Source organism: Macaca thibetana, chromosome 14 (genome assembly GCF_024542745.1).
Source record: "Macaca thibetana thibetana isolate TM-01 chromosome 14, ASM2454274v1, whole genome shotgun sequence".
Classification (NCBI taxonomy): Eukaryota; Metazoa; Chordata; class Mammalia; order Primates; family Cercopithecidae; genus Macaca; species Macaca thibetana.
Window position 1 is genome coordinate 82,015,403 of NC_065591.1, and position 17,518 is coordinate 82,032,920.

At 38.2% G+C, this 17,518-nt stretch overlaps 1 protein-coding gene across 1 annotated transcript in view; it reads right to left on the reverse strand.

Moving 5' to 3' along the window:
• CHORDC1 (cysteine and histidine rich domain containing 1) overlaps window positions 1-17,518 on the reverse strand; it is a 152,749-nt gene that overhangs the window by 12,079 nt on the left and 123,152 nt on the right. Inside the window, exons 2-5 of the mRNA XM_050755554.1 lie at window positions 9,863-9,949; window positions 5,172-5,221; window positions 2,151-2,207; window positions 998-1,155 (exon numbers count right to left, since the gene is read on the reverse strand). Coding sequence (XP_050611511.1) covers window positions 998-1,155; window positions 2,151-2,207; window positions 5,172-5,221; window positions 9,863-9,926 — 329 coding nt within the window. The 5' untranslated portion in view covers window positions 9,927-9,949. The remainder of the gene's footprint in view (window positions 1-997; window positions 1,156-2,150; window positions 2,208-5,171; window positions 5,222-9,862; window positions 9,950-17,518) is intronic.

A 17,518-nucleotide genomic window follows, 5' to 3' on the forward strand; every position in this document is an offset into this window, starting at 1 on the left:
TTACTAAAGAGATTAACAATGAGCCATGACGGAAGTTTTGTCTTTTCCCAATTATTTTTCTAACTGCTAAATTGGCCAACAAGGCATTCAATGGTTTCTTCTAACTATGAAGATGGAGAGAGAATAAAATCATCCTGAGTAGTTTACTTAGCAATAATCTGTACTCAGAGTGTAATGAACAAATAAGCACCTAAAGTTTCTTAGGGTTCTTGTCTTGGTTCTATATTATTCAATACTCTATAAATTTATTTAAGTAGGATCAATGGAGAATAAAGGGAAAATCCTGAGTTCATAGCATGAATAAAAATTGCAATAGATGCCTACTTGCAGCCAAAAAAAAATTCATTTTTTTTTAAGTTCTGAAGTTTTCTTCTAAAACAATTTAGTACTCAAGTGTAGCATGAAGAAGACCTGGTTCAACAAAGGTACTCAATATACATGCGTGGGAATACAGAGTCTGGTTATCAGAAGGCGAGTATGAAGAATCTGTACAATTCTATTGCACAATGAGCAAAAGTTTTTTTAAGACTTTCACAAATATGTCACCTAAATCAAATGCATTAAAAATTGACCAGTAGTAATGAGATTAACAGTAGTTTTCAGGGATCTGAAAGTAAAGATGGATGATTAGGCCTCTGCATTATTTTCTACTTCAAACAGATTCCATGACACGGAAAACTGCGTCAAAGAATTTTACCATGCCACAGTGAAAAAGATGCACAAGAAAAATGTGTGACTTCCCCACCCTGATGATACATGTCCCTGTAATTATGACAATACAATATGCAAATCTGTTATGTGGTTGTATTGTGTACATGCTCTCAAGTTGAAGAGATATAAAAATTTAAGGCAGATTTAAGGGAGAAACCAAATGGTTCAAAGCTTGGTGGCCTACATGGTAGCTACAAATGGTATCATGCTAAATCATAATGGAAAGTACCATGCACAAGTGCTACTATTGAAGTATGACAAAAATATGTAACTATATAAAGTATACCTTGGTCTTTTTATTGCTTCTACTGGCTTAGGGGCTTGAATGATGTGTTCCTGAAATTTAGGTTTTAATTCAGATAGTTCCTTCTTCTCAGTAGTCTTGACTTCAGGTTTGACTGGCTCAGGTGGCTTCTCACTATTATGTCTACCTTTTGTACAGCCCTGTTAATGAAAGATATTCATTAAGAGCTATATATTTTACATTTCATGATAGAAACACTATCTTTTCGATTCTTTATGGATTCTACACTTCATGTTTTCTCCAGTTTCATTACATTGATTTTAAGAAATTAAAAATAGAATTCCAAATGTGCTATATTTGCTCAATCTCTGAATGCTTTTTAAAAAAGTTTTTGAATTACACTTCATAAACATCTACTTATTCGATTAAAAATATAGCATAAACTTCTTGTTTACAGAGGAATTCTGGAGAATCTCACAAAGAACTGTAAAAAATAGTTTCACATAAAAATCTGTTACTCAAAAAGGTCTCAATTTGAGACCTAGTTCTCAACATACTTATTAGTTACATGACCTTAAGCATGACAATCTTTTTAAACCTCCATTTCCTCATTTGTAAAATGGAGGTAATCTTGGGTAAGATATTTTCTGAAAGGGTTAAATAATATAATGCCTGGCACATTTGGCAGGTGATAACCTTCAACAAATGTTAGTTACTTTTCTACTACATTCTACTGAATTATATATACTCTTTAACACCTCTCAAATAATACAATCAATAGCATTATCAGTTTGTTAGTAGCTTTAGTTTTCTTAGTGGTATATAAAATGGTTTTATATAAAAGTGATATATAAAATATTTCAACAGTATCTTAGATAAAACTTTATCATTCCTAACTGAAAAGGCTTTAAATTGTTGCTTACCACTTTATCCTTCTTGATGTTCTTTCAACATAACAGAAAGAACAAATCTAAAATGATAAGCAGGTAACTAATATCTTAAAACGTTAACTTCCAAAACAGATTCTTTATTTTACAAGCTGTGGAAGGGAGATGAGCTGCTTTTTAAAAGGTGTTATCTGCAAGTTGATGAAGACACCAATCAATCTGTATCAGAAATCAGACTCCTCAAATCTGAAGCTTTCTGTAACATGTGTTTTTAGGAAGATAATCTAGAAAAAAAAATTAGTACTTACTACAATGCTTAAGAAATCAGAAAAATCAGTTGTTCTTCTCTTACAGCAAGACCAACCCTATGGAAAACAAGAGAAAGAAATTAAAAACTCTATTTGCATGGGAACCACGACCCACTAAAACACTCTACTTACACTTATCTACTTGAATCCTGCAGTAACTTGCGTATACATAGAGTGTAAAATTTCAGTGTTGCATATAATTCACCTAATCAAGTAAAATGAATATTAATCTTTGATTTTTAAAAAACCAATTAACCAATGTTAAAGTGATTTGCGTTGTGCCCTATCATCAAGGGAAGCACCTTTATAAAACAAAAACGGCTTTTCTTTTCAACAATCGGGTCTGCTTATTAGAAGAAAAACACATTATAATTCCTAAAACTATCACATAAAGAATATTCAAAATAAGTATAGGTATTTTACTTTTAAAATCTACTAAGTTAACGATAATAACTATAATTTAGTTTTATAACAAAATCTATTACAGTTTCACAATAAGCATTCTATCTTCAGAACAACAAAGATTAATTAACCCAGTAGCCAAAGCACTGTTAAGTCTTCGAAGGTGATCTTTTCAGTGAGAAGCATAAAGACACAGAAACTATTACTATTTGTAACTTTTGAACAATCAGGTAGTTTACCAAAAAATGGTTTTAATAATTATCTCTTAATCCCAATGTTTATAGAGAATAGGGAAACAAAAATGCAAAATCTCAAAACGTGGAACTTCAGATGAAGATTTGGGACTAAATTCAGATTAAGAGGCAACTTTGCACACATCCAGCTGGACCTCGCTGATTTTCAAAAGACTGCGTAAAAATTAGGTAGTGATTTTTCTCATAATATGCACCTGTAGGTTCCTTTTCTTTAAAGGTAATTTCAAATATCCTATAATTCAACTTTTCCTTTATTTTGAAATTTAATTATCTTTTGCTCTGAGATGTAGATCAATCACTACAACCTTAAATATAGGGTTTAAATAGCATCAATAATATAGTCAACAGAAAAGTTATTCTATGAAAGTTTTACTGTCTTAATCATGTACTGAATTATGTCAGATACTGTGATACATACATGTAAAATATGATATAGGCCAGCTGTTCCCAAATGCCAATCTGGATTCTATGCTAGTCTTCAGTACAATGAGAAAAGGAAAGATAAATTTAAGTTATGTGAATATAAGGTTGCTAGTTGTCTTTTTTCAGCAAGATTGTCCTTTTCTCCGAACATGCCCCTTCCAATACTAAAATAGTCTTTCTTTTGTCAATGCAATGTTTAACTTCTTACTTCGTCAATCAACTAGTATCCCTTTATTGATGTATATACATTGTGTCTGAAATCTTCTGGACTGCGAGATCCAATAACCTTGGAAAGTCTAGGACTTTAAGAAATGGTTATAAAATAGAGACCATAATAAACACTACAACTGCAGAAGAGAGAGAAGCAAAAATACTTCCAAGTGAAATCATTAAGACTTGGACTGATTAACAACGCGGTAAGAGAAAAAACAGGCAATGGACCAAATGATCAGAAAGTCAGTAGTATCATTATTAGAAGCAGTAAAGTTGAGAGGCAGACTACTTTTGGAATACACGGTACACACTAGAAACTGGTCTGACGTTGCCAATGAGACACATAAATAGAAATGTGTCGTAAGAGCCACCGGCGTAGAGGTGACATTTGAGAAAACGAATGAATGAACTGAATGAGAGAAAACAGCCAAAGGTTACCTTTAACAGCTAAGAGGAAAACAGCATAAGGAAAAAAAGAAAAAGATACAGTAAAACAAAAATAGCAGAATAAATGGCAGTCTAGGAAAGATAAAATTCCCCAAAAGGAAAAATAAACATTTCCATAGCACCACAGTTTCCACCACCACAAAGATTTGTAAAAACAAAAAAAATGTATGGAGGAATAAGGTCTCAACTTGTCCTACTGAATGTCTTCTGTTTTCCTCACTCAGGACTAACCAGACTAATACATCTTTTGTTAGATTTGGTGGTGTAACAGTGAAGTGCCAAAACAGTCTAACTACTCTCTGGAAGGTATAATTAGACATTTAAAGGGCACCAACAATACTTAAACATGTTTAAGACTGCTTATGTTCCTGAGAACCAAAGTTGCAGAACCTAAACCCATGGCAGCCCTATCACAGCATTATCTTTTGAGATATACAAAGGAAACTCCTTAAATGTATCATATTATCATGAATTTTAAAAAGACGATCAGCAAAAATCTAGTCAAACAACACTGTACTAATTCTCCATAACATCAAAGAAGTATAGCTGGAAAACAGGTAACGTTTCTTTTAAGTAAAAACACACTAAACTTACATGTCTGTCCGGAGACTGGCACTTCTGTCCCGAGACTGGCACTAAGTGTTTATAACAATCTTTTCTAAAATTCAGAGCTGTTATTAGCCAGTAGTGACAGACTGAGATTCAATATGACCACTCTATTTCCCCCCAAAATTAGAAAAGTGAAGAAAGGGGTGCAGAAAATGAAAATAAAGACCAGGCACGGTAATCCCAGCACTTCGGGAGGCTGAGGCAGGTGGATCATCTGAGGTCAGGAGTTTGAGACCAGCCTGGCCAACATGATGAAACCCTGTCTCTACTAAAAATACAACAATTAGCTGCTCATGGTGGCGGGTGCCTGTAATCCCAGCTCCTCAGGAGGCTGAGGTGGAATCGCTTGAACCCAGGAGGCAGAGGTTGCAGCAAGCTGAGATCGCGCCACTGCACTCCAACCTGGGTGACACAGTGACACTCCATCTCAAAAAAAAAAAAAAACACACACAAGAGAGAGAATTAAAATACAATTTTATAACTGGAAAAGACCTTAAGATCACCATCTACTGTCTTTTCTTTGCCTTTAGTGGAAAAGGCCACTTAAAGCACCCCCCCTCCAAAGGTCATTAAGAACTCACCACCTGAGAAAAAAAAGACGAGAAAATAAAGATTTAGTATTACATCTCTCAATTCACTACAGTTATGAAGAAAATGAAAATATACTTCCTACCTTCAATGCATCGTGAAAGACTGGAACACCTGGGTGGTATGTGCAAGCATCTGCAGAAAACAGAAGAAAAAAAAGTACCATTCTTTTTACAATGAAGAAAAATATATATATGATCATCTCCTTAAGGTGTTAACCTTTAATCCTTTTACCAAACGCAGGTACTTTAAAAAGGTACAAATGACTGAGTTTGATGCGCAGCACAAAGTGTACTATATTAAAATAAGTAATAATTCTAATTCAAGAGTATGATGACTAAAGATAAAAATGCAGAATTCTTTACGTGTAACAATTATATTTTATATTCCCTTAATCTTGGTAGTAAAATTTGTTTAGTACCAAAACTTCAAACCCCCAAATTTTGACCAGCATTTTTCAAATCTGCTTTTACAAATATACTATCAAACTTGAAGTATTCTTACGTGCATTAATCCATAAAGGTTTCACAAGAGATTTCCTAAAAGGCATTTTGTAATAACAGGCTCAAGATTTTAAATACTGTAAAGATTTTTTGCAGTATCTAATTGCTAATTTAACTTTCCTAGACAGCAGTCAATTCCTAGCTACAAACCTCACTAAAAAGACGACTAGAGCGCCTCTGCCCGTCCCCCCTCCCCCTCCCCACACCGTCTGGGAAGTGAGGAGGAGCGTCTCTGCCCGGCCGCTGTGCAACCTTCCAAGTGTGAAGTGACAGCCGTGTGTGTGATATTTCTGCCTTCCCCAAGTGTGAATTTTCGACATTAAAGTTTACTTTTTAATTAAAAAAAAAAAAAAAAAAAAAAGTCGTCTAGGCCGGCCCGGTGGCTCACGCCTGTAATTCCAGCACTTTGGGAGGCTGAGGTGGGCAGATCACCTAAGGTTAGGAGTTTGAGACCAGCCTAGCCAACATGGTGAAACCCCTTGTCTACTAAAAAATACAAAAATTAGTCGGGCGTGGTAGTGCATGCCTGTAGTCGGAAGGCTGAGGCAGGAGAATTGCTTGAACTTGGGAAGCAGAGTTTGCAGGGAGTCAAGATCAGGCCACTGCACTCCAGCCTAGGCAACAGAGCAAGACTCCATCTTAAAAACAAACTCACTCTGAAGTTCTACAGCCTATTTTCAAGATTCTCACTGGATGTTATTCTGTACTTCCCTCCCCACTACACCATCAATCTTTACTTCTCTTATGTAAAGGGGTTTATTACAATTTGTGTTGGGAACAGGCCCCCAAATCTGGCTATTAACTGGCCCCAAAACTGGCCATAAACAAAATCTCTGCAGCACTGTGACATGCTTGTGACAGCCTTGATGCCCAGGCTAGAAGGTCGTGGGTTTACCTGAATGGGGGCAAAGAACCCCTGGCCCACCCAGGGCGGAAAACCGCTTAAGGCGTTCTTAAACCACAAACAATAGCATGAGCGATCTGTGCCTTAAGGACACGTTCATGCTGCAGACACCTACCCAGAGCCCATCCCTTTATTTCCGGTAAGGAATACTTTCAGTAAATGTTATGATTGGCTTGCTGTCAATAGATACGTGGGTAAATCTCTGTTCGAGGCTCTCAGCTCTGAAGGCTAAGAGACCCCTGATTTCCCACTCCACACTCTGTATTTCTGTGTGTGTGTCTTTAATTCCTCTAGTGCCACCAGGTTAGGGTATCCACGACTGAGCTGGTCTCAGCAATTTGCAAGATGGAGTACCGTATTTTTAAAAATCAGGTTAACAGCTTCATCCCTCCGCAATCTGCTTATAAGACTATCTTTCAACCTTTCAATTCTATTTAGCTTTCAATGCTCTACAACAACCTTGTCCAACATGCCACCCCAGACGACTCTGAATGTAGCCCAACACAAATTCGTAAACTTTCTTAAAACATTATGAATTTTTTTTGTTTTTGTTTTCTTTTAAGCTCATCAGCTATCATTAGTGTTAGTGTATATTCATGTGTGGTCCAATTACTCTTCTTCCAATGTGGCCCAGATAATTCTTCTTTTTCCAATGTTGCCCAGGGAAGCCAAAACATTGGGCACCCTTGCTCTACCACTTGATTCCTGGTGCTGCCTCAAAGTAATTCATTAATGGTGCTCACAGAAATCTCCCCGCTCCGTTATTAGCCAGTATTGCTTCCTTAGTAACCATGTGCTGCATAGATACCAGCTAATGTAGAAAGTGTTAGAGGTCTCTTCCTGATACAGTAAGTAAACCCGTGGATCAGAAAGATGTTATTAATTAAGGGTAGCTGTGGAATTAGGGGCCGAAAAAGGAGGCTGAAAGTAGAAAAGGATACGCAAAAGGACATGAATTTGAGAGGGGAATGGAAGCAGAGAATAGATTCAGTATTTTCAAACACTAAACTTAAACATAAAACGCACAACGTATAACAGAGTCAGAGGCATAAAATGTCACAATAATAGTCAATTTTGGCAGCATGGCAGCAGGAATGAGTCAGATCTGAACCATACAACTAGTATGAACACAATTTGAAAGCCACTGCTTTCAAAAACAAGAAGTAACAAGCAAATGGGCATTCATAATTTCTTTAATGTCCATCCTTTCTTTATCAGTTTTAAGAGTTTTGGTAAAATTAATGTTTTATGGGTGAGAAGCTACAACACAGTAGTAGTGGTTAAGTGTCCAGGGCTTCTAACATTGGGTCTGACCCTGGCTAAATTTCTCACTGAGCTGCTCGCTAGTAGTTCCCTCAGTTTTCCTTGTATACGTCGATTAAATAAAATACTGTTTGTGAAGCTGTGTTTATTAAAGAATAAGTGTTTAACCTATGTAAGTTACCAACTGTGTCTTCCTTAAACACTCTTTAACTTGCGTTAAAAATTTAAACGTTCTATCAGCTTAAAAGGGAGTCTAATTTCTGTCCCCAGGAGGAAAAATAAATCATGAGACTAAGTCAACAAGCATGGTAATTATGCCATAGCACCAAGAAAAAAAAGGATTTATTGTAGATGAAGAAATATTTAAAGATAACAGATCTAGCATCTGGCTTACGCAAAATGTAACTTGCTTGTGTATTTACCTCTTTTAACTTACTTCCGTCAACTGTACAAAGCCAAACCTCTTCCTAAAAAACCTCCTAACCAACCTTGTAGTTTTTGTCTCCTACTCCGTATCTCCATTTTCTTCTCCTTCCATTCACTCAATTTACTTGACAAATTTATTCTAAGTCTCTTTAAAAACCGTCATTTCGCAAAAGTAAATATACTTTTAGCGATCTTATTTAAATTTCTCTGCTGTAACTGATACTGCTGACCACCCAATTTTTGAGACAGTTTTCCTGGTCGCTTTGTTTCCTAGGCACTGCAACAATTCACAGATGGATACAGACTTCCAACAAATGACTATCTCCCCTGAACTTTACTCTCCCATAAGCAAAGCGTCAGGCTTTCTCCTGTATTCTATATAAAAGCAGAATATCTGCAGACATAAGTACAATTAATTTTTTACATAGGCTGCCAACACCAAAGGGCTTTAAAATCACTTCTCGATTTTGTCATCCACTGAAATCTCACAATTTTCCTCTTGAGTAGCATCATATTTGCATCATAAAAATGTCAGTGGCGGTAACTTGAGTATTGCATAGGTTGGATTTTCCTTTTCCTTAAAACCCTGTATCAATGGTCTTATTTTAAATAGCGCCATTAATTTACCTGTGTTCCAAAAATAAGTATTTCAAACATCTCAGAGGTGAAGAGTTCAAAAGGCATCAGTTTTCATCTCCTCCACAATAATGAAGGATCTTATTAATACTACCTCATTGAACTGAGCTTCTCTATCAAAAGGGTCTAAGTAACACGGCATGCGTCCCAGGGTTGTTATGAAGATTAAATAAGATGATAAAGCGATAATGTCTGGCATGCAGAAAACATAAACTAAATGCTAATTCAATCTGAAAACGTGTTGTCACTTCTCACAATACGCAAGGAATCATCTTCCTTATCAATCAAAACTTCAATTCACTGATCACTTCCCGTCCTTCATCTAATAGTCATTTTCGCTTTGGATCTTTAGCTCGACATCTAGGTGCTGCAGATGACATCCGCTCATTTTATAGTGGAGTCAGCATGGTAGTAAAACGTGGAGGCCACAAGAACAAGCAACAAATGCCGCTAGTAAGAAAAAGATAACTAACGTACCACCAGGATGAACCTATCAAAACAGCGTAAAGATACAGAGTATTGTCCCTTATCAAGAACACTTGTAAGAGGTTTGTAACAGCGGATCGACTGAACACAAACTTCTATAAGGAAGAGCTTACATGCTAGGGCAACCCGCTGCTCATCCTGGCCACCTCTCCCTCTCGCGCAGGCAATCACAGCCAACACTACTTGGGGAGCTACAAAGCAAGCTCACCAGCACCTCGTTAACTTTTGCTTCCCCGAGGAGAAAGGTGTTCGTTCTAAATTCCAGGCGACTTAAAAGGAGTGAGGGGACGACGGGGGAAACACGTGGATCCAGAGATGCGTCTCTCTCCGCAGTGGCAGAGGTCAGGCGCCTGGGCCGGGCGCTCGCCAAGGGAACGCGGCGCACCAGAGGGGCGGCCGGCGGGCTGTGCGGGCGGTCAAGGGAGGCCCAGGAGGGGCATGGACCTGGGGCCGCGCGAGGACGGCTGCAGGATATCCGCGGGCACCCTCGGGCCCAAAGGGCCTCCCCCACTGACGAGGTGGAGAGGGGCGGGAGGGCTGGCGGCGCGTTCCTCTTACCGTCGGAATTGGTCTCGGGATCGAAGCGCTGACCGCAGCCCCGGTTGTAGCACAGCAAGGCCATTTTCTTTTCCCACCGTCACAGGCAAGGCCCAAGCACCGGGAACGGCAAGAGCACACGTTAGCCACTCCCGTGTCGCTAGCACCGGTCTGACGACAGAGGCGGCTACCGGCTTCCGGAAACGATCTGTTGCGTTTCAGGAACCTTCGCGAATTTTCCGGTCGCGCAGGCGCAGAGGAAACGGGAAGAGGCGGAGGTAGCTGCGGGAGGCCGGCACTAGCCCCAGCCGCCATAGGTTGGGCTACTGCTGGTAGCAACTGGGGGTCGGAAGTGGAGCCCAGACAATAGCGGAAGATAAATGTACCGGGCAGAAAATGAAGGTGTCCAAGAGACTGATAGCTCTCTTCTGACTTCCTCAGTGCTCACTGGCTGTGGGTCTCACCCGCAGCAAAGTGGCCGCCCCGCCCTCACATCCCCTGCGACCCAGCACCCTTCTTCTTTTCTTGCCTTGAGGCTGCGCCTTAGACAGCCCGGTGGGTATCTGTTTACCCCTTAGCTGTGCACACTAAGTGCACAATCGTACGGTGTTTCCAAATCCTCAGGATAGACGTGTGAGCTTAGTAAATGAGGGGAGGAAGAGCGGACGAACCTCTCCGTGTGTCTGTGTTTCGGTGTCCTCATCTCAGGAGCAATTTTAGTAACAGTTGCGGTCACATTACTTACAAAATCCAAAAAAGTAAAAATTAGAGTAGCAAAGAAAATTATGGATTTGATGCTGTGCCAGAATTGATCACAATTGCTCTAAGGCCCTGGGGTAATTGTTAATATTTCATATGAGCCTCCACTTAAGCGATTTATCAATACTCAGTACTCCACCTTTGGAACAGCTAGTAAAACTTTCAAGTGCATTATAAAAAGTACAGTAATGCCTTGGCTTCAAATTGCATATTTCCCAAACATGGGGCGTTTGCAAGAAAAGCAAACACTTTTTGGTAACATGTTCTGAAGTATCTTAAAATAAGATCAGTAGCATGTAAGTAAACCTAAAAATCTATACACTGTTTCCATTGATCTCAAGATTATTTAGAGATCTGCTCACCTCCTCCTACCCCTGAAGACTTTTTAGTTTTTCATATTCTGCTTCTCTTCTTCTACCTAGAAGTATTAAATTTTCATATTGCAATTCCAACATAGATAGATATGTTTTCTTCTTCATTTAACCTAAAGTGAATATTTTTCTATTTGGTTTCATAATCATTGTTACAAATGACGGAGTATTCTGTTGAATAAATGCACGGTAATTTAACCTTTCTCCAACTTTATTATATGTAAGTTACAATGATCATCTTGTGTATGTTTTTCTTATTTCAAATTTCCCCCTTTAGGAAAATTTTTGGAAAGCGACAGTTCTGGGGTAAAGGGCATGAGCCTTTTTAAATAACTTTTAAGAGTTTGAAGATGTATAGAGCCAATTGCTTTCCAAAAGGTGGTACCAATTTACAGTTTCACCAGCTGTGAATGTAAGTAATAGACCATAGAAATTAATCATACATAATTGGAAATGAATAAGTGGAGAGCTCTAAAAAGTTTTAGTTGTGACCAAATCTGTTGTCTTGAGTATCCTAGTATCAACGCAACATTGCCAGGATTGTTAGTGAACTAAACCTTTTAAATAATTTTAATGTTTATTTCTAGTTTTTCATCTGTAGCATTTTACAATCAGAATATAATTGCTTATGGTAGATAATTTGGAAAATGAAGAAGTATACTAAGAACAAAGTCAGCGATAATTCCACCACCCAGCAATAAGCACTGAATGGCTAAAATAACTCTTTGGTAAATTTATTTTCAGTGTTTCCTATCACCCCAAGCATTTGTAGGTATATATGTTTAAAAAGAGTCATATTATATATAGGAGTTTATGTTCCTCCCTTGGGTATTTTGAGAAACTATAAAATTAAATCATTCTTATGATTAAGAAAAACAGTGATACAGCAACAGCCTGTTTCAATCCCACCTCCACTTACATTTCCATTCCAACACTTCAGTGCTGATTACCACCCACTGTTTGAAAAACTTTCTGGCATTTACGTGTATATTTTATGTACACTTTGAGTATATCTTCCCTCCCTTCTTTACCCACATACATATCAAAATATGCTTTAACTTTGACTATCTTGTTATTAACAAAAGACTTAAATAAATATGTTAACATAAAACAATTGTCAATTATTCTTGGTGCAAAGTGGATGTTTATCATAGTACTCTCTTTTTCTGCATTTAAAAATATTTCCTAAAAAAATTAAGTTAAGTTAAATAAGCTCCGTTATCTTGGGCTGGGTGCTGTGGCTTACGGCTGTAATCCCAGTACTTGGGAGGCCAAAGTAGGTGGATCACCTGAGGTCAGAAGTTTGAGACCAGCCTGACCAACATGAGGAAACCCTGTCTCTACTAAAAATACAAAAAAATTAATCGGGTATAGTGGCGCATGTAACCCCAGCTCCTCAGGAGGCGGAGGCAAGAGAATCGCTTGAACCTGGGAGGCAGAGGTTGCAAGGAGCTGAGATCACGCCATTGCATTCCAGCCTGGGTAACAAGAGCAAAACTATATCTCAAATAATAATGTTATAATAATAATAATAATAAAGTTCCATTATCTTAAAAACGATTGTAGATATGATGTGTATGTATCTATGTAAGTGTATAAAATAATATTTGAAAAGACCATTAATCTTTTATAGTAATGGCTATGTATAAAGTCAAGGATGAGCTTAAAGGAGTAAAGTTAATATTTTATACTCTTAGACTTTTTTGAAAATATAAATACATATTCATTTTTGATATAGTTAACGTAAAGAGGACAAAAAACCAACTTTTCAATGACTGTTTTTATTTGGTCTACTTTATACTTAGAAAGATATGAAAATTTCATCCATTATTGTGCTTTGAGCAGTTTGTGGTTTATGTATTTTGAACATGTATTATTCATCCTATAACGATGCATGTCTTTTATATTTACATAGTTTATGTTTTTAATATAAAAGACCTTTTTTGTATCATTTTGTATTTTTGCCTTGAAATCTACCTTGTTATTGATGCTTCAACTTTTGCTATGTTTCTCTTTGCTTTTGCCTAATAGACCTCACCCTATCCATTTATATTTAACCTGTGTAATCTTGTTTTGGGCATATCTGCCGTAAGCAGTAGATAGATTTCATCTTGTTTTTCTTTTTTGAACTCAAATCTGAGAATCTTTTTGTTTTACAGAGAAGCTTAACCTTTTTTTTTCCTGTTAATGCTTGAAAGTTCAGGTGCCAAAGTGGCCCAGAACTTATTAATGATTTTGTAAGTCAATTAGCGTCAATAAGCCTGAGTTTTCTTATCTGTAAAACATTGATAATAGAGTGCTGTGAAGATTAAGTTAAACAATGTATGTGAAACATACAGTTTAGTGTAAGCACTGAATATTAATTTCACAAAAGTTTAGCAATGAAAACGGTCAACTAAGATGTTTGGTTATTTCACTTTTCCCTTTTGTATGCAGTTGTGTCTGCTTCCTTGTTTTTATTTTATTCTATTTTCTAAGTAAAGCATGTGCTTGCTTTTTTATTTTGTCCACGATTTATTTTATATATACATATAGGTTTTCATTTATTTCAGCGGGTATTAAGTAGTTAATGTGTGTTGGTACATTAGATGCAGGATACGGTTGTGAACCGAAGTGACATTTTACCTGTCTTCATTGTATTTGAATTTTATAAGAAAGATGTGAATCAAACATTCCCAATTATGAATTCAATCACGGATAATTGCCATAATTGCTATGAATGAAAAGTATGTTATTCTAAGTTAGTGGAGATGGGAATTTGCCTAATCTTGAGTTGGGGGTGCAGGCATAGGTGTTAGTCTAAACAGAAGTCCTGCAATGGGAGGTAGTGTAATATTAAAGAAAGCACAGAGTCATTGAGATAAACCAATGCTCAGAAAGAAGGGATGCCAGATGTATTAGGACATTCTTGCATTGCTATAAAGAAATACCCAAGACTGGATAATTTATAAGAAAAGAGGCCTAATTGGCTTACATTTCTGCAGGCTGTCCAGGAGGGGCTCAGGAGACTTTAACTCATGGCAGAAGGCAAAGTGGGAGCTTGTACTTCACACGAGTAAATGCAGGAGCAAGTGGTAGGGGAGGTGCCACATACTTTTAAATGACCAGATCTCATGTGAACTCAACTGGAGAGCTCACTCGTAACCCAGGGGATGGCCCAAGCCATTCATGAGAGATAACACCCCCGTGACCCAAACACCTCCCACCAGGCCCCATCTCCAAGATTGGGGATTATATTTCAACATGAGATTTGGGCAGGGACAAATATCCAAACTATATAATTCTTCTCCTGGCCCCTCCCAAATCTCATGTCCTCACATTGCAAAATAGAATCATACTCTCTCAGCAGTCCCCCAAAATCTTGACCTTTGCCAGATTTAACTCAAAAGTCCAAAGTTTCATCTGAGACAAGACAAATCCCTTCCACCTATAAGCCTGTAAAATAAACAAGTTAGTTACTTCCAAGATACAATGGATGTATAGGCATTAAGTAAACATTCCCATTCCAAAAGGGAGAAATTGGCTAAAAGAAAGGGGCTACAGGCTCCATGCAAGTCAAAACCCAAGCAGGCAGTCATTAAATCTTAAAGCTCCAATGTAATCCCCTTTGACTCCATGTTCCACATCCAGGGCACACTGGTGCAAGGGGAGGACTCCCAAGGCCTTGGGCAGCTCTGCCCCTATACCTTTGCAGAGTACAGCTCCCCCAACTGCTCTCATGGACTGGGGTTGAGTGCCTGTGGATTTTCCACGTACAGAGTATAGACTGCTGGTAGATCTACCATTCTCATGTCTAAAGAATGGTGGCCCCCTTCTCACAGTTCCACTAGGCAGTGCTCATTAGAGACTTTGTGTGGGGGCTCCAGCCCCATATTTCCCCTCCACTTTGCCCTAGTAGAAGTTGTCTGTGAGGACTCTGCCCCTGCAGCAGGCTTCTGCATGGACATCCAGGCTTTTTCATGCATCCTCTGAAACCTACACAGAGGCTTCCAAGCCTCAACTCTGGCACTCTGTACACCCACAGGCTTAACATGGCGTGGAAATCATGTAAGCTTATGGCTTGCATCCTCCAAAGTGGCAGCCCGAGCTGTACCTGGACCCTATTACGCCATAGCAGGAACTGGAGTGGCTGGGATTTGGGGAGAGCAGTTTGCCAAGGGCTTGGCCCATGGTCTCTCCTAAGGTCTCTGATGGGCGGGGCTGTCATGAAGGTCTCTGAAATGCCTTCAAGTTGTTTTCCCCATTGTCTTGGATAGTAGCACTTGGCTCCCTTTTAGTTATGCCAATGTATCTAGCAAGTGGTTGCTCCACAACCTGCTTGAATTCCTCTACCAAAAAAGCTTTTTCTTTCTCTGCCATGTGGCTAGGCTGCAAAATTTCCAAACATTTATGCTCTGTTTCCTCTTCCAATATAAATTTCTACTTTAAGCCATTTCTTTGCTTCTGTATCTAAGCATAGGTTGTTAGAAACAGCCAGGCCACATCTTGAGCACTTTGCTGCTTAGAAATTTCTTCTGTCAAATACCCTAGGTTATTGCTCTCAAGTTCAAATTTCCTCAGATACCCAGGGCATAAACAGAATGCAGCCAAGCTCTTTCCTATGACATAACATGTGTGACCTTTGCTCCGATTCCCAATAAGTTCCTCATTTTCATCTCAGATCTTGTCAGCCTGGATTTCATTTTCCATATTACTATCAGCATTTTAGTCACAATCATTTAAGCAGTCTCTAAGAAGTTGCAAACTTACTCTTATATTCCTGTCTTCTCTAGAAAGACATACTCCACATGATCCTAACCTCTGGCCGTTATCCAATTTCAAAGCTGTTTCCACATTTTCAGGTATTTTTGTAGTAATACTCCACTCTGAGTACTAATTTTCTATATTAGGTCATTCTTTCATTACTATAAAGAAATGCCTGAGACTAGGTAATTTGTAAGAAAAAGAATTTAATTGACTCACAGTTCTGCAAGCCGTACAGGAAGCATAATTTCTGGTGAGGCTTCAGGAAGTGGGTAGAAGGCAAAGCAGGAGCTTGCATGTCACATAGCAAAAGCAGGGAAAGAGAGAGAGAGTGGGGGAGGGGAGGTTCCACAGACTTTTAAATGACCATGAGATCTCAGAGCAAGAGCTCACCTATCACCAAGGGAATGGCCCAAACCATTCAGGAAGGATCGACTCCCATAATCCAAACACCTCCCACCAGGCCCCACCTTCAAGATCAGGGATTATATTTCAACATGAGATTTGGGTGGGGGCGAATATCTAATCTATAACACCAACTGAGGCTGGAAAGGTAGACAGAGGCCCAACAACACAGGCAGCCTGAGAGGCAGCTGTAAGGATGATTAAAAGGCTTTTATCCTTAGGGCAAAGAGGAATAATTGAAAGGAGTTTTCCATGAATGTGAATCTGGAAAAATCACATTTTTCCAGAAATCTCAAAATTAACTGAAGGCATGCAATAATCCAAAGAGCACTTATTCAACAAGAGTGCTAAATATTGGTAAGAACAACAAGTTGTCTGACATTTTAATTTCCCTATTTCTGTTCTCTTCTTTATATCTAAATGGTTGGTATGAAATCCAGCAGCCTCTCAACAATAGGTATGTAAAGTGGAATTCTAGAAACTACAAGAGGAGGCAGAATGGCATTGTCTAAGCCTTGATCCATCTGACAGCTCCTTGGAAAAGCTCAATTTTTAAGGCTTATGATTGTTTTGACCTACTGAAAGCTTGTGGATTGGGAAAAATCTTGTCTCTAGGACATTTGCTGAAAACAATCAAAAGTGATTGTTTAACATGACAGCTGCCTGAGGAGACTATATGAGTTGAGGCAAATAAGAAGCTGGCCAATAAAAATGTAAACCGAAGAGTTTATGAGTGAGATAACACAAGAATCTTTGAACAACACTGACATATTCCTTAGGAATTTGAAGAAAGCATCATCCATGAGTAGGGCTGTGTGCATGTAAAAGAATGATCTGAGAAGGTTCCATCCTCTCACCTCCACTTGAACTTTAGGTCCTGTGAAGCAGGAAGGGAAGACTAATGCAGAATTGTAAACTATCAAAACATTGACAGCACGTCATAATACAAAGAGTCTCTTGACAAATAACATACAGCTTATTCACTCAGGGTATATAAAGAAATCTCTGTCCAGGCATGAGCTAACTACAAAGCTAACTGTACAGAGGACTCAGTGGCCACACATAACAGAAACTAACAAAGAATTAGTCCAGGAGAGAAATAATAATAACAACAACAATAAATGGCAACCAAAAGAAAGCCTGGGAGGAGATAATCTGATTGCTAGAGTTGCCACATTATATTATATAAAATATCCAGTTTTCAATAAAAAATTAGAAGTCGTAAATAATCAAGAATGGCTCATATACAGGAAGGAAAAAAAAGCATGCAATATAAAGTGTTGCTGAGGTAGATATTGGACATAATAGATAGACTTTAAATCAATTATTATAAATATGTTCAAAGAAATAGAGGAAACTAATTCTAAAAAACTAAAAAAAATAAAAAAAATAAAAAACT